This window comes from Vigna angularis, chromosome 1, assembly GCF_016808095.1.
Source record: "Vigna angularis cultivar LongXiaoDou No.4 chromosome 1, ASM1680809v1, whole genome shotgun sequence".
NCBI lineage: Eukaryota > Viridiplantae > Streptophyta > Magnoliopsida > Fabales > Fabaceae > Vigna > Vigna angularis.
Genome location: NC_068970.1, coordinates 65,042,108 through 65,059,893, shown reverse-complemented (window position 1 = coordinate 65,059,893; position 17,786 = coordinate 65,042,108). Strand labels below are relative to the sequence as shown.

Sequence of the window (17,786 nt, the reverse complement as noted above, 5' to 3'; positions counted from 1 at the left end):
ATATATATATATATATATTATAAAATCCTCTTTTTAAATATATTGAGAAATTACTCTTTATTTCTCCATCTCTAATTAATGATAATTTGTTGATTAATTTTTAAGAAAGTCTCTTCTAACTATACAGGAAATTTTCTTCACGTTTGAATGTACATATGTTTCTTTTTCATATATTTTTTTATAATTTATTGATAATTCACTATAATTACTATTTGCAGTGAATAATGGTCTCTTAAAAATCAAACCGAACGTATTAAAAATATTTAATTATAAAATGTTGAAGTTGTAGTATAATAAATGCTAATATTGTTCTATAAGCACGTTTTAATTAATTCTTCAAAGTCATAATTTCAGTTATCAATTAAAGTCTTTGACTAAATAATATGAAGTAATTTTAATAAATATTTTTAAAGTTAGTTGAATTGTTAAAGTAGAAAAATGATTTGGCAACAACTATAAGTGCATATTATAAAAATTTCTTAAATAACTAATTGGTAACAATTACTTATTAAATTACTAATACTGCATTCTCATTTAATAACAATTACAATTATATCTCTTAGAAACCTCTTAAATCACTAAAAAATAATTTGATAAAGGTAAATACAGTTCCTCTTACATAGATCAATTATAGAAAGCTTATTACGAAGATCCCACTATAGCAATTTTATTTTATAAATTCTAATCTAGAAAGTTTGCTCTGAAAAATATCTGGCAAGTAATCTGGAGATCAATTTTTGAAAGGTAGAGTGATCATTTTAGAAAATGATTATGTACCTAAAAAATAATGGATTGCAGAAAGTAAAAGTCTTATTAATTACTAAGCCTGTTTTTTGAATAAAGTGAATTCATTGACTGTTGCTTCTTTTCCTCAAATTTCTCTTTACACCCATCAGTCTAGATTTTACTTTACAGAAAACGTTAAAACATTAAAATATTTTCCGAAAGTTTTGATAGGGTGCAAAGAGAAATATGATGTTTTGGGGAAAATAGTTTTTTAAATTATTTATTATATTTTTAGAGGGTATTTTAATTAAAAAGACATACTAAAAATAAGTATATTATAATTTATTTTGACAAGTGAATGGTTGAGTCGGTTTAAACATATAAATAATGTTTTTTAAATAATAAAAATAAATAGTTATTCTGAAATTATATATTTTATTGTAGTTATAGAAACTTTTTTATTAAACATATATTTTTTAATATTTTTAAAAATAAGTTTCACGTATTTTAATAAAATACTCCAAGTAACTTTTCACAAGTTGGTTTAAACATTTTATTATTATTATTATTATTATTATTATTATTGATGTTGTTTTTGTAACTTTAAACAAACGCCTAAATATTTTTGTGTTAAAAAAAAAGAAATTCTTTTAAAAACTCAAACAAATTTACACAAAATTATCAAAATGAGCAAATGTTAAAACGATTTTAAAAACTACGGAAAGATATATTTAGTTAACACGCATTTTTTTTTTTATAATTGTATAATTTTTTGTTTTTATAAGAATAGCTTATATTTATTATTAGTTCTTTTTTAAAATGATTTTTTAAACCTAAACAATTTCTTTCTCTCTCAATATATATGTGTGTTTTTTACATAATCAATTATCACTAGGAGACTATAAATAAGCATAGCATATGAGATACGTTAGTTTTGTATGATTAATGTTATTTTAATTCAACTACTTATCTGGTAAGGTATATATATAAATTTAAAATATAAAAGGTTTATTTATTTTACCCTGCTAAACTTTAAGATAAAAAAATCGAGTAATATCGATAATTTGTAATTATGTCATCTGCATAATTAAGGTTGTTATATTGACTCAGTAACTAAATTTGTCCATAGTTTACTTTCTGATCATATAGTAACAGGTGTTTGATGTATATTTATTTAAAACTTTTATTGTGTAATACATTCAGCACTAGTACATTATATTAAATGTTAATAACTTTTATCTTCAATTAGCTTCTTGAATCGTTGACTATTTTGAAGTATATAAAAATGGAATTCAATGTAAAAGTTCAATATCTATCTTCTGTGTTCCAGTGTTAATTTTCCTTTTGTTAGCACTAATTTCTTGTGGCGTAACGTACATTTTTTTGTTATACAAAGTGCTCTTTTTCAACTATGAACAGTTTTACAAAGATAGAGTTATTTATTATTATTAGAGTAATGATATTTTCATAACATTTTTTTTATAATATTTTAACATTATTTACGTGTGATTGATCTATAGTGTTTATAATTATTATTATTAATTATGAAGTAATTTTGAACTAATCACAAAATAACATACGTTAAAATATTGTCAAAATATCATTCATTATTATTCTTCTTCTTCTTCTTATTATTATTATTATTATTATTATTATTATTATTATTATTATTATTATTATTATTATTATTATTATTATTATTATTATTATTATTATTATTCCAAACCCCTTTTGATTTGATGATTATAACGGTACCTAACCACAAACATCTATGATCATTCCTTGTTAAATTATATTTTCCAAAGAGGAGGCATATAATTAGGAATGATTACCCTGTTCAAATTTTTAACCTCCTTGAGATGATCATGATCTAAACAATGTCACTCTATAACCAATCTCATGAATGATGTGCAGAAACAAGTGTTTGCCAATCCTGAAAGGCCACATAGGCATGAAAAATGGCAAACTTTATACTCAAAAGATTGATGGAGACAGATGGAACAATACCATTGGACCTTCTTTGAAGATGGAGGTAACCATGGTTGGCTCTTCCACTTGATTAATGTCACTCATAGGTATAGACAACATCAAGGATTATTACTCCTAATGCCTTTTTCAATGGTTTCACATGTAAATATACTCATACAACACCCTCCAAAATAAAATACCAAAGATTATTATTACTCCTAATGCCCTTTTGTTTTGCATTCTAGCACTCTATAAATATGATCATGACCTTGCACCCTATTTCAACTCTCTTCCTTCATCATCTACATTTTCTTTATGGTTAAGGTTTTTCTTCTCACACTGGTGAAGGTAGAGATCATTTGAAAAGGGTCATATTCATGGCTGATACATTCGATGAAGAGTGCGACTTTCTCTTCAAAGCTGTTCTGATTGGAGACTCTGGAGTTGGGAAATCGAATCTGCTCTCAAGGTTTGCAAAAGACGAATTCAGGTTGGATTCCAAACCCACAATAGGAGTTGAATTTGCTTACCGGAACATCAAGGTCGGAGACAAACTCATCAAAGCTCAAATATGGGACACTGCAGGCCAAGAAAGGTAAAGAAACAACCATGTTGTCTTGTCTCTTCAATTGCTCATCACTTCCAACTTTTATGTTTTCCCTTCTTTCTTCTTTCTTCAATCGTTTCAATGTTTTGATCATACTCATTTTGTTTCATCAGCTCGTAGTAACGGTTATATTATATTCTTATGTTTTGAGGTCGTAGTTAAGAATTCGGTTGCATATATAGGAGATCACACGACCATGGAACTTGTTTTTGACGAGGTTGAGGTTACATAAACCCGGGTTTGGATTTCTAAGTGGGTGTTCATCGGATTTGCTTAACATAGAAGAATTGAATATGAACAACTTGAAATTACAACGAACTTCTCTGTTATACTTTGTAAACTAAACAAGTGTAGTTCTGTGTCGTTTGCTCATGTTTTTTGGTCAAATTTTTAGTATTTTTTTAAACTGAACTGTTCATCCGTGATGATCTCTGAGATTTGATGATTGAAAAATGTCGTGGTTGCCAAATGCCAATTGAGTACTGGTTTAATTACGTGGGGGAATGAAATTAGGAAAGAATAACTCTTGAATCCGTTCAGTGGGACCCTGAAAACACTAACATTATCATTATTGAATTCCATGCCTGGATTTGTATGTATTTGAGTAAATAAACTTTTGAACAAAAACTAAGACTGTACTTATATATATCATTAAAAAATCCAAAACATGTTCTCCCTCCAAGGTTGGTGCTTTATTGGAACCTTGTCGTAATTTCCTCCTTTTCCGTGAGTGAATGTAACTTTCGTTCTGTTCGAAAAATTTAACAAAAGGAACAGTGATTGATTACTACTTTTGCCTTTGGGTTTTACATGCCCTCTTCTTTTCCTTGCATTTTCAATTCTCATAATGAATTAGGCAGAAATATTATGCAGCAGAGTTGAATGATGAGCATGGGTCAGTGTAGGCTGTGTAAGTGTAGAAACCAAGTTTTCTTTTCTTTATCTGTTTGATCATGCAATGCAATCTATATAGCGTAACTATTAGGCTATGTGGGTCCTAGACATGGACATGTTTGAGCTTTGTTACAGAAAGAAAACATGATGAAAGTGATTGAGAGAAATGAATGTAGGATTTTGGTGCGCAATCACACAGTCAAACATTTCATTTCTCCTTTCCAATTATCTAAGGATTCTTAGACACTCATAGGGATGCCGATTTCCCTTTTTTACATCACCTACCTATATTTATATTTAAGGTAACAAGAAAATATGACAACTTTACCTTATCAGATGACCAAATCTTGCATGACTGTAAAATAAAGAGCAAATCTAAATGTGATATAATTCAGTCTAAAAAGCATGGTTATGATACAACTTTGTGGCAGGTTTAGAGCAATCACGAGTTCGTACTACCGAGGGGCTTCGGGGGCAGTGCTGGTGTATGATATAACGATGAGATCAAGCTATGAGAATGTGAGGAAGTGGCTATTGGAGCTGAGAGAGTTCGGAGGGGAAGAGATGGTGGTTGTTCTTGTGGGAAACAAATGCGATCTGGATCAATCGAGAGAGGTTGAGAAAGAAGAAGGAAAAGGGTATGCTGAAACAGAAGGGTTGTGCTTCATGGAAACCTCTGCTTTGAAGAATCTCAACGTTGAAGAAGTGTTCTTGCAAATGATCACAAGGATTTATCACATGACAAGGCAGAAGAATTTGGCAGCAAAAATGGACGAGAAACCGATTAATCTTCTGAACGGGAAGGAGATTCATGTTGCTGATGAAGTCACTGCAACCAGACAACCTAGTTCTTGCTGTTCGTGATGAGACTTTTCCTGGGAAAATTTTTGCCATGATCTTTCAGTAATTCATTCTTCCGATTTTCTCTACTTTGCAAAGTTTCTTCATCTTGTTATCGGCGTTTCTTCATTGCATGGTGAAGACGATTTAGTTCTTAAATTACACGAAAGGTGACTTCTTGATAGATTGTAAATGATGATTTTTATATCATACACGTTTTTCTTTAATTCTTTACAGCTAGTTTTTTCTTTGGCGTAATCTCATGTACTTTTTTATGGATAATGTAACCTCTCAGGTTACGCATGAACTCTTCCATTTCCAGAAGGTCACGTTTTATAATGTGAAAAAAAAAATAGTAACACTCCTTAATGAACAGTTAATATAGTTTTTTTTTTATAAAATAAAAAACAGAAATAAGGAACAAAATTGATAAACAAAAAGTCATGATCACCGTCAAAATTGATACTAGAAATAATTCATAAGTTGAAGATGAAAGCTGCAACACAAACGGCAACTGCGCTTCTTGTTGCCACAAGCTCTAAATAATAGTCATGGATTTCGATACGATGTCCCAACCGATGAAATAAGATATTTTTTTTCTGAACATTTCAAATTTGTGGAAATTTAAACTTAGCTTGGAATGATTCACAACCGATGATATGATAGGTTTAATAGATAATAAATATAAATTACAAATCTACTTTAAAATGAAATTTATATTCATTTATATGTTTTAAATTTATGTTGTGGATAATATAATTTGGTATATTTTTTTCTAAAGTTTTGAATTGCATAATTGGAAAATAACTTTAAACCAAAGAGAAACATAAAAACTTTTGATATTTATGAAGATGTAGAAGAAAAACATGGAGTGCAAAAAGAAATTTCTTTAGAATAAAGGATGTGGGCTTGTACCGGACTTTACACTTTAATGGGCTCCAAAGACCCAGCGTTGAAGCCCGGTAGATGGTAGTTTGGACTGTTTGGTAGTTCCGAAGCAGAAATCATTGGTACGTTGAGTGGGACCCAAAGCGAAGCAGTGCAATTCACTCAAAATTGATTGGCCCAAGAAAGCATGTTCCATGACCCGCGTGTCACTCTAACTTTCTCACTCGATCTTCTTCTTTGCAGCTTTCATGGCCCTCTTCTTCTTCATCATTACCAGCATCATGGATCTCTCGCCCTGAAAAGCACCGTCATCTTGAATTATCTCTTCTTCACCCGCGTAAACTCTTTGAAACGCCGCGTTTCGATATACACGTTCGTATTGTGGATACGCGACATTTTCTTTCCCTCTCATCTCGCTCTCTGAAGCCATGGCGAATTGGATTTCCTCCAAACTTAAAGCCGCAGAGAGCATTCTCCACCAGGCAAGTCTAACCATAACAATGCTTTGCATTTTCTTTTCCATTTTTCCCTTTTCGGAATCCCTAGCCATAGGAGTTGTAATTTACTTCGTCAATTTTAATGTATAGCGCGATTATGATTATTTTAGTTCTCTTTATGTTATCTTGAAATATATTCATTTGTTAATTTTGTAATGGACGGTTCAGCTCGATCAACAAGCGGCTGAATCGCTTGGCAAGAACGAGGGTTTTCGATCCGAGGAACCGAACATTGATGCTCCCGCTAAATCAGGGATTGGTGTGTCTCTGAAGGATCAATTGAAGAAGAAACCCTCGGAGAGTAGTGATTATGGTGGAAAATTTCGCAGTGATCCTAATTTTAATGGCCTTAAAGCTACAGCCAGTGCACCCAAACTATCTACCAAATCTGGCCCTACCTTAACAAACGATGATTGGACTGAACTCCTTAATGCACCCATAGTTACTCAGTCTTCTGCTTCTGCGAGCAATCAGGGTAATGGGGTGCCCGCACCTCGTGTTTTGAGGCAAAATAGTGGTAGGAAGCTGAAGGGTTTGTCTTCAGCTTCGTCGGTGTCCGATATGAGGAGGAATGCAAGAAGTGGCAACAGTGGTCCGAGGTCCTTTCAGAAGTCAGACTATGTGAAAGAAGTTAAATTGAGTGGAAAAGCCCCTGATGATGGAAAGGAATCTACATCTTCGACTTCAACAAGGAGGAATTTGGATGTAGAATCAGAGACTGATGGTAAATGGGGTAAAGAACCGAAGTATTCCGACGAGGGCAGTTCTGAGAAGCCTGTGATCGAGGAAAATGGAAAAGAAGAAAATGAGAATCGGTTTAACTATAGGGACACTTCTCCACCAGAATCGTTGCAGGAGGGCGACCAAACTTTGGCTGCAGAAACAATACCATCATTAGGGATTGATAAGGTGCAAGAGCCTAAGATTGTGGTAGATTTTGATGGCAGTCAATTGAGAAGTGCGATAAAAGAAAGGCATGAGCTTAATTCAATCTCTGGGAATTCTATATCTGACGATTTGAAAAGGGGTTCTCCCATGGCTAGCGATGGAGGTTCTGATTCAGATACTGATTCCGGTTCAACATCTGATTCTGAAAGTGAGCATGAGAGGGAGGAAAGGAGAAAGAGGAGGGAAAGGATTCTGGCTGAAAAAGCAGCAGCTAAAGCTATAAACGCTATCAAGGAACGGGAAAATATGGTGGCCAAATTAGAGGGGGAGAAGCAGACTCTAGAGAAAATACTCGAGGAGCGAGCTAAAGAACAAGCACAAGAGGTAACATAATTACAATTTAAGAACTGATCTTTGTGTTGCTTTTTTAACCTTTATATATATATATATATATATATATATATATATATATATACACTGGTTAAACTCAACATGGTGTCTTCTATAGGATATAGCCTATAGGTAATGTTGACAAATTATTTGATTTTTTTTTTCTGCTTTTGGTCATTTGGTGGAAAAATTAAAATGTCAAACTCCATAGGCAGTATTTTGCTTGCAGATAGAACAAAGTAGAATGGTTATGTTCTGCTTTTCTTCTCATGGTTTCACCCTCTGAGTAGAATCAAAATTCACCACTCTTTTTAGTCCAATGTCCTATTCTGTTTTGTTTTTAAAATGAACAAAACATGTAATAGAAACCACATTTTATGTTATATCCTGTTCTAACACGTCTATCAAATGCTACCATAGTATAGAATTTTCTTGTAACTTAATGTTTATGATCTATTGGTTATTTATGTAATCCTTTTTGTTCCTTGCTTTAGGCTTCACAGCTTCAGAGCACTGCAATGGAAACGATGGAAGCTGTTGAGTTAGAAAAGCAGAAACATAATAATACTAGAATGGAATTTCTTGCACGTTTAACTAAATTGGAGGTATGTTAATTCAAACCGTTAGTTTATACTTTATAGGATAGCATAACTTACTGTACCTTTCTGTAAATAATTTATACCTTTTTTTTTTAACAAAGATATCGACATAAGCTTGTTGACAAATGTTTGTATTGATTGCAGACTGCCAACGCTGATCTTGCAAGATCCCTAGCGGCTGTGCAGTGGAACCTTGAAATTGAGGTATATTTAAATTCTTAGGTGACTTCCCTCCTTATGATCCAACAGAAAGTAAGCTTTTGCAGGTCTGTAATTATTGAATAGAAAAGTATAGTTGCTTGCTAGTACCTCTTTCATTGATTTGGACTCCAGTCCTAATTTCATGATGACTTATGATCACCCAAAATTAGTGGTGACATAATAAATAAGATGATTAATAATTTAATATGACCAGCATAGTGAAGCTGGTCAGCGTCATATATCTGAAGACCTTAACCCTGTTACTGGAACTAGAAATTGAAAAACTAAACTGAATGAACCAATCAACTCCCAAAACGTGTTCTTATTGAAAATTTAGTTTTTGCAAGAACTAGAATGAGTTCCAGTATATTGAAATTGAATGAGCCAAACTGAACATTATATGCTGCTTAAATTTCTGTGGTTCCTTAATCCTCAGGTCGTCATAAATATCTGGAAAGGTTTACTAAATTTCTTACGTGTTTTTATCAGGTTAAACAAGTAGCAGAACTTAGACAACAAATCTCATCGAAGGAGTTGCTTCATGAAGGTACTAAACCTATTATTTTCACATTATTTGGTACATTATTTCTTTCTAATGTATAATATTATGTTGTTTTTTATGGGACTTGCTACTGCCAGTGTAGTGTCTATACGTCATAGCTGTCTCATTTTACTTTGAATATGTATTTTTATTCTTTAAGATTAGTAACTAGATTTTAGCAAAAGTGGAAAAAAGGTGCACAGAATCAATTATTAATTTAGGCATATGCAATTATGCAAGGAACTGATGAATAGGTGGTTAGTAGTAAATAAGTGGAAAAAAGGTGCACAGAATCCATTTTAGGTTTGCAATCAAAGCAAATATGTGCTCAGCTGCTATAGGGATTTTGGGAACCAATCAACTTGGTATGTGCCTTCCTCTTGCTCAAGAATATGTCTGACAAAGATTATGTAATCCTAATGTCTTTCTTTCTGCCGTTCCTGGCTTATAATAGCTATGCGTATCATTATTTTGTCAAATTGGGTTGGTTAGTGTGTGGCAGTTGTTGAAATGAGCTAATCCTTTAACCGTTTATAGATCTCAGAAGGAGAATGAAGAATCCTCCTCAAACTGGAGCTTCACAAAATCAAGTAAGTTATATGATTATTTGCTGAAGTGGGTAGACATTGAGTCATTGGTCTTTTGTTTACTTCTCCAAGTGGGGGGCTTTTAAGTGGGTGTGTCTCTAGTATCTTATTTTGTTAGATCCTGTATTTCCCTTATAAACTTCTATACTCACTATCTTGTGTATTTATGCTAACATTGTAGCTAGCTTCGAAAGGTGTGGAGTTTGAACGGGAAATTCTTGAGGCAGAGCACTCTTTAATCAATGATAAAGTTACTCAATTGGAGGAAAAGGTAAGGTTTTTAAACTATTTTTCTTGAAGAGCTATGATATTTCGGATGCAATGTATTTCATGACTTTAGTAGTTTGCATAGAATTTTCTTTCTTGAATGGTGTCTCTCTGTTTTTCTTCTTTTTATTGGATAAGGTTTTCTTTTATTTTTTAGTTATATTTTAAAAAGCAAATATTGGAATTATCAGAACGAGTCTTCGAAATAGTCATACCTGTATATTTCAGTTTCCGTTATCTGCATCCTTTTTTATTGCTTTTAAATTTACCCAACTATGTGCCCTGTTATCTAATGGTTGTGGTCCACAGTCCCTTAGGTTAAAGCGCATTGAACAGTAAGGTCTGATTAGAAAACATGAGATTTCTGACTTCTTTTTTTGTGCCTTATCTTGCTAGATAAGTTTGTGTACGGTAATGAGAACCCGATGGTCTCCTAGAATGTTAACGTACTGAATAACTTTCTGCTAAATTCTGCATAATAATCTATCTGTTTTGTTAAACTAGAAATAACTGCCTGCCAAGTTTTCATCCTAATAAAAACAAGTTCCCTATAATACACGAGTTATAGAAATTACTGAAATATTCAAACACCAGAAACCACCATACTAACATGTGACTTTACACTGTAAACCCCAAAATTATTCTTATCTAAGCATAGTGGTTGACACTGATAGTTTCAACTTGGTTTCTCCTTTTCCTTTATTGATAAACCTTGTTAAAAGGCACTACTTTAGTAACCAAGTTTGGTTGATTGGAAATTGTAACATTAGTAATATTTTGCTATTTGTTGTCCCTTTTATACTTTTGTGAAAGCTGAAATGTTTTACCAAGTGAGCAGTGATGCTTTTATTTAAATCAAATTACAAGCGTTCTATTCTTGGACACATTTGCTTTTTCCAAGGAACCATTTAATTTCTTTTAAATATATTGCAAGTTTTTAGTCAATTTCCATGCAAATTTGAAGATAAGATATCCTATGCTATCATGAATTATTTCTTTATATCTGCATCATTTGTTCTTGTATTATTATAGATTGCTTTGTGTCTGTGAAGTTAATATGATTTCCTCTTGCCGTGTGTAATTATTTGATATATTTGTCCATCAAAGGCAAGAAAGCTGGAAGCTGATATTGAAATAACAAGGAAAGAGATGGAAGAGCCAACAGAAGTTGAAGTTGAGCTCAAGCAAAGGCTTCAACAAATGACTGACCATTTAATACAGAAACAAGCAAAGGTTTGTCTTCTAATACATCTAGGTGACTTTACAATGTGTGAATATTCGTGGAACACTGCTTTAAATTTAGGGCAGAACCAGTCAATCTGATCAGTCAGTCCTAAGGGTGTTGTCTGAAAACATTAGCAGTTGAAAACCCATGTGCAGTCAAAACCAAAATGGCCAACTAATTTATCGGATCCAGTTTTCAGAACTCATCAGTTTAAAAGACCAACAGAAATATTTCAAAAGTTCATTTAAATACAAAATAAGACAGGAGTTTCTTAAGGTTTCTTTTGACCCCTACCTATTCAAATTTCATACAAATTATTCTGCTGGTTAACAGGTGGAATCACTCTCTTCAGAGAAGGCAAGTCTTATGTTCAGAATCGAGGTATGCTTTTTACTGATGCTATGGTACTAATTCTTGCAACTGTATATACTTAATTTTCAATTTTCATAATCAACTTGGCAGGCTGTGTCAAGGTTGCTGGATGAGAACACGTCAGCATCAGGTTCAACAAATATGAATCGTGCTTCTTCATCCAGTGACTTAGAATCAGGATTATGGGAGCTCTCGAATTCAAAGTTGAACCCTATGCTAAAAGCCAGAATTCATTCTGGCAAGAGACAGCTTGGATCATTACTTCAACAACTAGATCATATTTTTGTGACCGGTGCACTTTTTCTGAAAAGGAACACAACTGCAAAATGGTGGGCTTTGATATATCTTGTTTGCCTTCATTTCTGGGTGTTTTATATTCTTTCATCAGATTCGGGCCCGTCAAATGTGGGCAGATCTGGTGCCCAGATCTCATTGGAGAACATTAATAACACTGGAGGAGTTTGATTGTGTTGCGATGTGTCTTTTATTTTTGTGTCATTCACTGCGACTTTTATGAGGTTCTCAATATATTGGATATGTTTTGGAACGCCAGAATATATCAAACATCAGCAGTTGACATGCAGGCATGCCCCACACTTTGACCAGAAAAATACAGGACTTCATAGCTTCCTATTTCGATGAACTAAATATCTTTGACGTTGTTAAACTTCATTGGATTTGGAGGGAATCCATCAGAGGAGCAACATCCTGCTATTTGTATTGACACGATGGCTGATCTAATGATGACTGTTGAAAAGTATTGACGCAATTAAAGTAGCAATAAGTATTTTGTATGTACAGTTTAGCAATAGACGTGGTCACAGAATAAGCCTTTGATGTAAGCTCTGTTGTGACCATAGAATTAAAAACAAAAGAGGCCGCTGTAAGTAGTTCTGAAATTATTATCCCTTGAATATTGTAGAGAAAAAAAAATCCATTTTTTTATCATACAATTGTTAATAAATATTGATTCATCTGTGTGTAATGCATTGGAACCTCGTACTTGATGACACGGTACAATTACATATACTCTTTGATTTAATTATGTGATATGTGCCATGTTCTTACTTTTAAATCAATTATCTTTAATTTTCATTTATTTTCATTTGACTTCCTTATTTTGTTGTTTATTATTTCTCACTTATTTTTTTCCTGGTAAATGAACCCTGGAGATTACTTTACGAGAGTAATGTGTAAAATTGAACTTCAGGACCATAAGTTATGAATAATTTGCGCCTACGTTAATTTGAAATCGTGAGAATTATTAGGTAGGAACTTAAGAGAGGTAAATGAATTTTCTTCTGAATAATACATGAATTTTTTTTAAGGGAGTAAAAGGGAATGATAAAAATTTATCAAAGGTATAAACAGATTAATAATAAGCTTAGTTAACCTAAAATAATGTTATTATATTCAGCGTGTAGTAACAAAAATGAATGATGTCTCATTAAAGAGACCGGGCGTGGAAGATTTCATATGTCTTTGTATTACGAAAAAGTTAAACCAACTAGTTTTTGGACTAATAATTGAACTATTTGATACAGTTTATACATTTCATTCTTATTTATTTCGCTGTTCATAAATGTCTTATTATGTTCCTTTTACTCTATTAATATGTCTGGTAAACATAGCCGGAAAGAATTGCAGAAGGAGGATTCAGATATTGAATCTAAATAGGTGAGATAAAATGAGTTCAAGTTTTGGCAAAAGCATGACAACACGTACAACCAATTGAACAACTTAAAGAAGAAAATGAACAGGATTGGAACAATTAATGTGATTCCTAAAGTAAAACAAAAGTAAAAATAAAGTGAGATTCTGCTTTGTCTCGAAATGCTCATGGGTTGTGTTGTGGGAGATGCGTGGGACCGACCCCTGGATCGTGTGCAATAGAATATTCATATTATCATATACGAAAATGTTTGTTAACAACTTTTTTCTTTTGATAGTTTTCATCTTCTTCCTCTCCTCATCACCTAATGGGTGAGGAAGTTGCACTTCTCAGCTCTATTTCCTCTTTCTTTGCGCTCTCACCACACCCCAATTATGTTCTTTCCAATGTTCCTTTTCATTTTCATATTGTTTCTCATGCTTTCCTCTTTCACACTCGGATACTACATGGCCCTGTATGTATGCATTCATATCTATATGTAGACAACTCTGTGTATCATTTCTAAATCAATTGTGTGTGTTGCTAACACTATAATCTTTGTAGCATCTTATTCAGCAAGTTGTTAAACTTTATAACGATATATATTGTAGTATCTAATTTACTATATTTTATAATATCCATCACTGCTTCTTCTTCCACTTCTTCTTCGACTTCTACAGCAAACTGGAAATCAAAATCTACGTGAAGTAACTTTTCACTTGCAGGTTCAGCTCTAAGTACAACAACCATGAAATCGTTAATTCCAGGATCACTACAAGGAAGAACGGATAATGAGATAAAGAACTATTGGAACACCCAGCCCACTTCCCCCTTGGCCTGCGCTAACAATTCCACCGAACCCTTAAACCACATATCTCTCTCTTAATTTCACAAGTTTTGATTAAATATAGGAGCCACAACACAGGATGAGTTTATGCTACGTACCCGGTTTCACCCAACAGAAGAGGAGCTTGTTGAATTTTACCTAAAGAGAAAGAACACACTGGCTTGATTCACGTATAAACTGTCCTACCCCTTTAGCTTTTCTAAGTATCTAATTTACTATATTCTATAATATCGCTTAGTGCTTCTTCTTGACTTCTATAGCAAACTGGAAATCAAAAGCCATGGTTGCACCTCATGATGAAAGTGAGATCAAGAGAGAGATCAAGAGAGAGATCAAGAGAGAGAGAGAGAGAGAGAGAGAGAGAGAGAGAGAGAGGGGAGGGAGCAACGTCTTAGGGATTGACATGTGTTTCTTGATAATAGATACGGCATGCAGGAGCGGAGTGGAAAGAGATTTTAGAGTCAGTGACGAACGAAACATGAAGGGAAGAAGGGAAATAGAGCATTGTGTTCAATATGGACAAAAGCAAGTTGTTCTCTCAGAAACTGCGGAAGGAGGTGAGTAGACCTATTGCATTTTCTGAAACTAGATCCTATTTTATTGGTCCAAGGGGTTTTTCAAAACTCCTGACCTTCAAAACCCCTACATTTTCCATTTTTTTCTGCGAGAACATTTTCTCACTGGTAAAAGGTGAAGCTCGACAATCATGATTGAATTTTAAGTTCTAGTGTAAATGAAAAAGTAGGTGAAAACCCTTTAATCCATTATTTTTGGTAGAGAGTGTAGAGAGTGATTTCAATATGTGGTTGGAATCAGAATTCATTGTATCTCCCGTAAACCTTATTCTCGATAAACCTAATACATAAATACTAACGGCAGCACAAGGTGAAGCACACGGTGCCGTAAATGCCCTCACAGAGATCGGCAATCTCCACCGGGAAAGAGGGGTCCTGACCGGCATACCAAGCACTGGCTAAAGGGTTGGATGCCAGCTCAGCCATCCCGTACCCAATCACACTTATCATGCCATCCACTCCAACGTCGCCGTTCGGAGACTTGAACGGCTTCTGGTTAGGGATGTAGGCGGGCATAGCAAAAGGGTAAGCACACTGCCCGGGGCACAGCTTTGCGGAGTTACCCACCCACGCGAACCAACGACGGAAACGTGAAATAGTGGAACCCAAACACAGAAGTGCAGACACGTCATCCGCCGTCAGCAGCAGATACAACCCGCTCCTCGGATTGATCGGCTGCGGCCGAAATTTCGCCGTGATGGCGCTTTTTATCGCAGACTGTATGGCCAGGGCCGCCAAGCCGATACCGGACCTCCGGCGAGGTGGAAAAACTGGAAGAGGACGAAGGATAGAAGCGCCGCGAACGGCGGCGATGGGGCGGAGAGGCCCTGGCACATTTTGGGAGTATGAGGAGGTTTTCAGTCGGTGAAGCTTTTTGTATTATGGAAAGCTTTTTGTATTATAATAAAAGAAAAAAAAATGTTGGTAAATTTGGTGACACTGTAAAACTCATGGACTGGTCAGACCATAGGGTTTTGAGAATATTTAATTTGTGGTGTTTTTAAATGAAAGATTTTTATTAAATAGGGTCCTTTACTTAATTAATAACTAAGAATTTTGAGACTTGATTAATGTTTTAGAAGGTGTGCATCTAGCAGAGTTAGTGCTGTAAGTGGTTCCTTCAACAACAAAGGAGATGGAGTACAGGTTTTCAGTAACTCATCAATCATTATTTATGGAGGCTGCAAATATTCTCTTACTTCAGGTATGTATGAATGTCAACCACCGCTGACACTTCGTCAAACTTATTCAAAATAAACAAATATGCTGAAATGAACGTTGATTGATTCATTGTTTATAGACAAATATTAGTATTGAAGGCCATCATGCTTCCTGCAACTTCATTAATGCCAAAGAGACTTGTATCCTTATAATTAGTATTGAAGGCCATCATGCTTCCTGCAACTTCATTAATGCCAACTTGTTGCGCCAACGCAGAACTTATGTGATCATGAACGACTACCTTAACAACAGTTCATTAACTTCAGACCCAATTAATTTGACCCCAATAAAATCAATTGTGTCAGCTGTTATGCCTAAAACAGTTCATTGGATGCATCCTAATCTGCAATTCTATAGCACCAATAGCAACAACACAAGTAGTAATGCAATCTGAACCTACTACACCTGCACATACTTCTAAAAGTTTTGCCTCCCCTTATTGCTACGAAACTATAATTTACCAACATAAAATAGTTTAACCATTACTCTTGTAAATGTGGGACAACATTTGGACACCTTAGAAAGATAATGAGCGGTACATGTGCTATGCGCCACTAAATCGCGGAGAGAGAAAAGCAGAAAAAAGAAGACATGCATCGAAGATGTTTTGCTTTCTTCTTCATTCTTTCTTTTCATTTAAGTACGTTATTATTATTACTACTGCTTCACTTTTTTTTATTGGAGAAAAAACTAAAAGCTCGCCCTGTTAAAATTTAGTATATGCTTTTCTTCAACATAATATTAAATCTTCCTTACTAGAAAGCAATTTGATATAATTAAAGACGAATTCCTGGTACTTGTTATATTATTGTTCTTCTGCAACCAACAATATAATAATTGTTTGTTTTCGTTTAAAAGTTTAATTAATTTTGCTTTGGCGTAATGCAACTGATTCAACATATATCATGTATTCAGGGTGAGGGGGAATAAAGATAACACGAAAGAATGTGTAGCAATTTCAGCGTTTATAGCTAAAAATGACTAATATCTTAACACGTAACATAATGTACAGTGATAAATTTTACGCTTCACACAAAACATTTCTTATTATTATTAGAACCTCTTAAGTGTTATATGAAAAAGAGGAAAAGAATGAGAAATGTAAGACTATGGCTTCGTATGTATATATTGAAAAATACCATGAAGGTCTTTATGTATATTTTTAATAACTGTGTTTTCTCCTGTAGTAAGTGTAATTTGGAAAATGAACTTGGGACATTTGATCATGTATGGTTTTCATTATGCAGATAGAAACGGCGTATGAATGAATACATTAGTGAAATTTTAAGTATATCTCATACTCTCTTTGAAAAACGGATAGCAGATGACAATCATTTCGCCAATAGGATCAATCATTTCGCTAAAAATTGTGGTGAGAAACGAAGATGGGGATGCACGAAAGCAACCCCATTTTCTGTGGAATTGCACTTCTCATGACCAAGTAAAAGCTAGGTAGAAATAGAATTACAATAAGAACAGTGGCGGTTTGAGTTTCTTATTACCAGGACTTTTGACAATCTTTTATGGTACTTCTTCATGTATCAGATTACTTGATATAGTTTAAAAATGGAGGTCAATGATAACTTAAATTTATCTTTCTGTTAAAAAAAATAATTTTAAATCTAATTTAATTTTATAAATTCAACTTAAAGAAATGAGACTTTCAATACTTTCTCCCCAATTCCTCTAAAAGAATTCTAAGCTAAAATATCCTACTGATATGATTTTAACCAACTTTAGATCGGAAAAATTGTAAATATAAAATTTAAAAACTTATTTACATACTTCTTTTGATAAAAAAACTTATCATAATGATATTTTAGAAGCACAGATAATGTTATTGACTGGGTTTGATGACTTGTGTCGTCATTTAAAATTAAAACTATGATAAGAAGTATACTTTGAATTGTATTTTAGTATTAGTCTAACGTAACCCACTGAAATGAAGACATGAGACATTAAATTTCTGGTAAATGTGGGTCTTTTAAACTTTTAAACTTTT

At 33.6% G+C, this 17,786-nt stretch overlaps 2 protein-coding genes and 1 pseudogene across 2 annotated transcripts; 2 read left to right on the top strand and 1 right to left on the bottom strand.

Moving 5' to 3' along the window:
- The first annotated feature begins 2,928 nt into the window (after positions 1-2,928).
- On the top strand, positions 2,929-5,262 carry LOC108333861 (ras-related protein RABA6a). Its single transcript, XM_017569321.2, has 2 exons — positions 2,929-3,289; positions 4,627-5,262. The coding sequence occupies exons 1-2, from the start codon at positions 3,072-3,074 to the stop codon at positions 5,057-5,059; spliced, it is 651 nt and encodes a 216-aa protein (XP_017424810.1). The 5' UTR covers positions 2,929-3,071; the 3' UTR covers positions 5,060-5,262.
- Positions 5,263-6,108: 846 nt separating this feature from the next.
- LOC108333858 (golgin candidate 2) lies at positions 6,109-12,532 on the top strand. Its single transcript, XM_017569319.2, has 10 exons — positions 6,109-6,405; positions 6,589-7,692; positions 8,193-8,303; positions 8,442-8,501; positions 8,988-9,045; positions 9,577-9,629; positions 9,808-9,897; positions 11,001-11,126; positions 11,452-11,499; positions 11,581-12,532. Exons 1-10 carry the CDS (start codon positions 6,352-6,354, stop codon positions 11,953-11,955), a joined length of 2,079 nt encoding a protein of 692 aa, XP_017424808.1. The 5' UTR covers positions 6,109-6,351; the 3' UTR covers positions 11,956-12,532.
- A 2,160-nt stretch (positions 12,533-14,692) lies between these two features.
- LOC108332745 (protein EXORDIUM-like 3) lies at positions 14,693-17,322 on the bottom strand (annotated as a pseudogene).
- Positions 17,323-17,786: the final 464 nt, after the last annotated feature.